The 6553-nt window shown below is 30.8% G+C and overlaps 1 protein-coding gene across 1 annotated transcript; it reads right to left on the reverse strand.

Annotated features, from left to right (window-relative positions):
* Positions 1-4491: 4491 nt before the first annotated feature.
* LOC141713876 (pentatricopeptide repeat-containing protein At5g16860-like) lies at positions 4492-6212 on the reverse strand. Its single transcript, XM_074517441.1, has 3 exons — positions 6123-6212; positions 4957-5153; positions 4492-4909 (listed from the first exon to the last, which is right to left on the reverse strand). The coding sequence occupies exons 1-3, from the start codon at positions 6210-6212 to the stop codon at positions 4492-4494; spliced, it is 705 nt and encodes a 234-aa protein (XP_074373542.1).
* Between the last annotated feature and the right edge of the window lie 341 nt (positions 6213-6553).

Consider the following 6553-nt stretch of genomic DNA (forward strand, 5'->3'; position numbering starts at 1 on the left):
TAAAACTAAATATAATTTAAAATATAAAGTGCATCTGATTAATCCCAGATCTCCGCTAAATTCTATTCGGTACCTCGACCGATATCTTTCGATTCCCGAATTTTATAACATTGATATTATATTAGTTTTGCAACAATGTAGTTTAGTGACAATTTTTAAGAGATATTTTGTTAGATATTTTTGAATAAATACTTTTTAATAAAAATAAATTTCTTATAATTTTTTTTCAATTATAATACTAAATATTTTCTTATTAATAATTTTTATATTAATATTTCAGTTTCATATATTGAGCTTTTAATCATATTTATATATTAATTTAATAGCCCATATAAATAATATATGTTTTTATTGTTTTTGTTCAAATATTGTGTGGAAGATACTTCAGTTGTTGAGTAGAAAAGATTTATAAATCATATTTTGATATGTTCATATAGACTTCTCTTTCTTTCATTTTCCTGTTTTTAATTATATTTTTGGGGGATTTTTTATAAATATACTAAAAAAAGAAAAGTTTTGCAAAAATAATTACAGTTTTTAAAAGTATTTGCAAATCTACGTTAATAAACAATTTATATTGCACAAATACGACAACAATACAAGAAGATAAAAAATTAGAAAATTGGACTTCCTCCGTACACTTCGTTCCACAATTTCTTCATCATCAACAATCCGCAACTTTCTTTTTCATCAACAAACATCATTGATTCTTTCGATTATGTACATATTCATAGAAGACAAACATAAAAATCAAAGACCAATTGAACTACAATCCCGGGGAAATAAGAAGGGGGGATCTAGCAGAAATTTTAATTCTTTTTTATGGTGTGTACTTCATCATTGATATCGAAAGTCAAACTATTTCTTCAAATTTATTCAAATCGTAGAAAGGTAACTTCTAATTAATGATTTTATATGAAAATTGTAGATATACTTGTTTTGTATTATGAAAGGATTATGAAGTTTATTGTTGAGTTTAAGCAATTGATTATTTTAGTTGTATAAGAGGTTTTTGATTTTCAATATGATTGAGTTATTAAGTTGCATACATTTGAATAATGTGTAACAAATTTCTTTAATTAGATTATGTTTTTAAGTGTCTAAGCTAAATGATGTTTCATTTTAGATTCTTTTTTTGTTGTGATTGATGTGTCTAGGAAAGTAGTTATTCAGTTCTTAAATAAGTTGCATAATTTTAAAAAGATAGTGTAAAAGTAATTCATTAGTTTATGGTTGCGAAAGGATCATCTAGATGCCCTTGTAATTTACGAGGTTCAGGTTTCAATTTTATTGTTAAAGGATTTGTGAATTCAGTCGTTAGGTTGCACAATTTTGAATAGTTAACTGGAACTATTTTATTGGTTTATGTTTTTAAAAATTACATCGAGAGGTTCTTGCAATTTAGGAAGTTCAGGTTGCAACAATCTTGTCAAAACATTTGTGTACTCAGTCACTAGGTTGCGAACTTTGCAATAATTAACTTAAACTATTGTATTAGTTATGGTTGAGGAAAATCGAGAGCTCCTTGCAGTTTAGGAGGATCGGTTTGCAATGATCTTGTCATTTATCAAAGCATTTGTGTAATCAGTTATAAGTTGTATAACTTTAAAAAAATTATTCCAAAATAGGAATTAATTTGTACTTGCAAAAATTACATGGAGATCCATTTTATGAAGTTTAGGTTGCAGTAAAAATTTCTAAGCATGTAATGTATTTACTTGCTACATTTCGATACTTTTGAAAAATAAGTCAAATTGGTGCATTAGTTGATGCTTAAAACACCTCATCTAGATGTACTTTAATTTAAGGAATTACATGCAGCAATACATGTTGAACAATGTAATGAATTTGTTTATGTCCGAAAAATACATGGTTTACCTCGTTTTTCAATTTATGACTTTGCTAATGCAATTGATTCTGGAAAAATGTTCTATATTAAGTTGCATATATTTTTAAAAAGCCTAGATGTTATTTTTTTCCTGCATTTTAGCAGTTTGTGATTGTAATTGATATCTTCAACTATGTTATATATGAATTGATAAATTCCTATAAATTATGTCACCTAATATGTTCTTTAGTTGTGTAATTTTCATTATTAGGCATGTTCTCCTTTCACAATTTTTGACGATATTTAATGGCTATTCTATAAAGAGCTCAAGTAGGGAAACAGACTTCAACAAATACCCTTTGTGAATAATAATTGAAAACTCGGTTACGGAACTATCATCTACCATCTTTAATAGTGAAAGGATAACAAATATTGACGTGTTGATATTCAAATTTAATAGGTTATACCATCAAACGCAATAAATGATATCAGTGACGAAGTAAATACCATAATGATTGGAGATTAAGTGGATTACGCGGACCTAGTTTTCGTGGAAATACTACAAATACCAACTGAAAAATAGTAGAAGAAGATATTATACATCACAAGAAAGACGAGGTGATCATTGACAAACACCATCGAGATTTATCAGAATTTCAGATTTATGAAGCCAAGGAAACACCAATTGGCATAAAATAGTTGTTTCATGTTGTATAACACAAATTCAGTTTTGGCTTCATTTTTATTTGAATAAGAAATATGATTAAAAGGTTTATGAAAGCATTTGTACTATACCATCTTGTGATAGATCTACATATTGAACTCTTTATGCAACCTTAAGTACATGATTCAACTCTCAATGCAACCACAAAAGCAACATTGCATATAATGTTTGTGACATTATTTATGCAACCACTTATGTAACTCTCAATGCAACCTCTCCATACACTCTAAGTCTAATAAAAAAGCATGCATGATAAACAACCTAATGTGATAGATTTTGATATTAAACATATTATACAACCTTATACACATGATATTCATCGTAGATTGCAACCACATATGCAATTACAAAATATTTAAAATTTAATATGTAAACATATTATGAAACTCAATGTTTAGCATAAAATGTTTGGATTGTAGAATTTTGGGTTAAATTATAAATTATAAAATCGTTGTACGTTATATTACAGTCTTATAAAAGTTTCTAAAACCCAGTAGGGAATTATTGAACTCTAAATATTAAAAAACTATTAAATTAGGGTCCAAGATTAAATTATAATTTGGTTCTAAATTTGATTTAAGATTCATCTGAAATTGCTCTTGGTCATATTACTTACATCGAAGATTTTGGTGTATTCAATAGTTATGTTGTGCATTTTCTAAAACTTATTTCAAACTAGTTCACTAGTTTACGGTTGCGACAGTGTCATTGAGAGATCCTATGAGCAACTATGAGCAACTGCATATATAACTCAAATAAATCTCAAATTCAACTAGAAACTTTAACTGCAACTACATTTGTAACTCAAAGAAATCCAAAATTCAACTACTGGTGCAACTCATATAAATACGAAACTATAAACCCTTTATTCAACTGCAAATACAATTCAAAGAAAACTCAACTAGATACCTCAATTACATTTGCAACTCAAAGAAACCTCAAATGCAACACATTTCATATTATGTTATTATAAAAAGCAACATACAATGTTGTTTGTAACTTTTTATGAAACTACTTATGCAATCCTAAATATAACATGTTTAATGCAACCTTATATACATGTTTGAAACCTAGAATTCAACAACATATGCAACTATAATAATTAAAAGATTATTAATATCTAATATAACCATTATGTAACTCTAAATGTAATCTCACCATAACTGTAAATTAACCTTATAGAAATAATTTAAACGTAGATTTCAACCACCTATGCAACTTTAAAAATTAAAAAAATTATCTAATACATAAATTATGTAACTTTAGATACCGCAAATGTTATAGTCTTACTCAAGCTTCTAAAACCCAATTATGGAATTTGTGAACCTCTAAACAATTACTCAAATGTTATTGTGATCAGTGTTGAGATACTTGGGGTATGTATGATCAGACATAAAAATAGCATTGATGAAAAAAGCATAACCTAAAGATGCTAACTAATTGCTCTGACGAGGCCATTGGTTATGATTTTGATGATGATCATTATCATAGGTACTTTAACTAATCCCTCTTTGTGTGCTTACTTATCAGTTACCACATTGCATATCATTTTATTATTTTAATACTTGGAACAATCAACTACTAATTATGGTTTTACCTATTTGACACTCTTGTTCATGGGAGATTACTGTATCAGAATCTAAAACGTGACCCTCTTCTAAGGAATCTTTTACATAGCATAACTTGTTATTGTGATCAGTGTTGAGATACTTGGCATTAACTGAAGTATCTCTTATCCAAAGGTTAACTTAAAGATGAAGGTTGTATTTGCAACCATACCTACAACTGCTAGCAACCATATATGCAACCACAAACGCAAATTTGAAAAAATATGTTGAAAAATACATTTAGTTGCAAAATAAGTTGCAAGTGGTTGCAAATGACGAAAAATAAGTGTGCCTGCAGGGCCAATACTAATATCACAAAAGTAACCATGAAATCAACTAAAATCAGAGCAAAAATCGCCTAAACGTAACCAAAATCCATCCTCTCCAATCTTTCGATTCCACTTCCCGTCAATACCAAACCTCTTCTCCACTTTTATCATCTCAAACAAGCTCCAAGCATCTTCAAACCTCCCAACCTGAAAATACTCAGTAACCATGGCAGTCCAAGAAACAACATCGGTCACCTTCATCCTCTCATTCACTTTACTCACATCATCCATCAACTCACACTTTGCATTCATATCCACAATAGCATTGCCCACAAACACATCCTCAGAAAGCCCACTCCGAACCGCATACCCGTGAACCTCCTTCCCTCTCCTCCATACTTTCACAACCCCACAAGCAGGAAGAACATTAACAAGACTAACTGCATCCACCCTCACACCAAACTCCCCCTTCTCCCCACCTCTCAAACAACCTCAACGCACCCTTAACATCCCGCACTCTACACGTACACAACCACAATCGAATTCCACGAAAAAACATCCTCAACCCATATCTGACACATTTTATCAAATACCTTCCGTGCATCTCTCAAAACTCCACTATTAAAATACATCATCGTAAGCACATTACAAACAAACACATTACACTCCACAAACCCTTTCTTAACCACAACCCCATGAACACAAAATCCCAAAAACCCATCCCCCTAATCTTTAAGTCTGAACATAAATCACTAAGAACAAGGTTGAGCTGATTGAATTGTGAATTACGAGAATCAACAAACAAGAATAGTTCAGAATTTAATTGAGAACTGTTGGAAACGTGATAAGCTTTACACACAAAATATATAAATTATACACTAAAGATAAATACCCAAACTTTTATTACTTATTTCACTCGATATATAAAGCTACAGCTTTTTGAACACAAGGCTGCTGCCTTCCTTTCTTTCTAATGAGCAACAACTCCTTATAACAAATATATATTTTTCTCACTTCTGTGTGTCTTTAAAATCTTGTTGGGTGTCCTATTTATAGGCTATGTTGTACGTGTCATTGCTTATGTCAATTTTCTAGCTGCTATTAATACATACGCGTATAACCACCTTATTTTTAGGGCTTCATTCATTTTCCACATGACCAGCTAGTTGTTGCCTTCTCTGTTTAGATGTGCAGCCTACCTTAACTTTAAAATACAAACATATAAGTCTTGACTTCTTTAATTTCCAGCCCATACACGTAAGTTGCATGTAGTCTTCTATTTAGCTTCCCAGACTGCCACGTTCCTATTTCATTTATCAGTACACGCTTTTGACCACCACCCTGTATGAAAGATAATAACATATATCAGCCTACCATATTTCCTGGTTGACTGCTCTTATTTTCTTTTTCATGTTACTGCATTTATAAACCCAGCTGTAATTATTACTGCTTGAGAGTTTGAATTCTAACAAGAACAAGTTGAATATAAGAACATGTATGTATATTTGCGTGTGTGGAGAGAGAGAGCACCAGAGAGAGAACACGAGTGAGAGAGAGAACATGAGAGAGAAAAATAGAGTGGGGACATGATCATTATAGTTGCTGCAGTAACATAGTGTTTTGCAAGTATTCTTTGCATGAAGTTGTAAGAGCTATTTTCTTCAAGTGTTTTGGTTATGAAACTAGTACTGAACCAGACGCTGCTGTTGCAACTCCAGATGTGAAAGAAGGAGATCCACCACAGCCTTCTTCAACAACTTAACCTGTTCCTCAACCCTGTCCATCATCTTCTCCACAACCAACTGTAAGTTCTGTTAATCTCTTCCATTTACTTGAATATATACACAGATTAAGATGAAGGAATTTTGGATATGTGTGAAATATATTTTGATAGTATATGAGGTTTAATTGTCACAAATTGACCTTCTCCCAAACAAAACAAAAATATGGTTACAGAAGTCGGTTAATGTGTGCTAACCTCCTCAATCCGGGGATGGAACCAGGGGAGGCTAAAACTCGACTAACCTCGTAAATAAATTGAATTATTTTTTTTAATCTCGACTATCTTGAAATTTTAATTGTTTCCTTACACTTATGTATTTTGTCACAAATATTTTAAGATTCT

Source organism: Apium graveolens, chromosome 3 (genome assembly GCF_009905375.1).
Source record: "Apium graveolens cultivar Ventura chromosome 3, ASM990537v1, whole genome shotgun sequence".
In the NCBI taxonomy this organism is placed as follows: domain Eukaryota; kingdom Viridiplantae; phylum Streptophyta; class Magnoliopsida; order Apiales; family Apiaceae; genus Apium; species Apium graveolens.

Bases quoted from the DNA above. Each gene is read 5' to 3' on its own strand.
- LOC141713876 (XM_074517441.1), bottom strand. From the start codon at position 6,212: ATGGACAGGGTTGAGGAACAGGTTAAGTTGTTGAAGAAGGCTGTGGTG. The intron at 5,154-6,122 runs GTTCAGTACTAG...CTTAAAGATTAG, and splicing joins AGTTGCAACAGCAGCGTCTG to GGGGATGGGTTTTTGGGATT. The intron at 4,910-4,956 runs GTACGTGTAGAG...AGGTTGTTTGAG, and splicing joins TGGAATTCGATTGTGGTTGT to AGGTGGGGAGAAGGGGGAGT.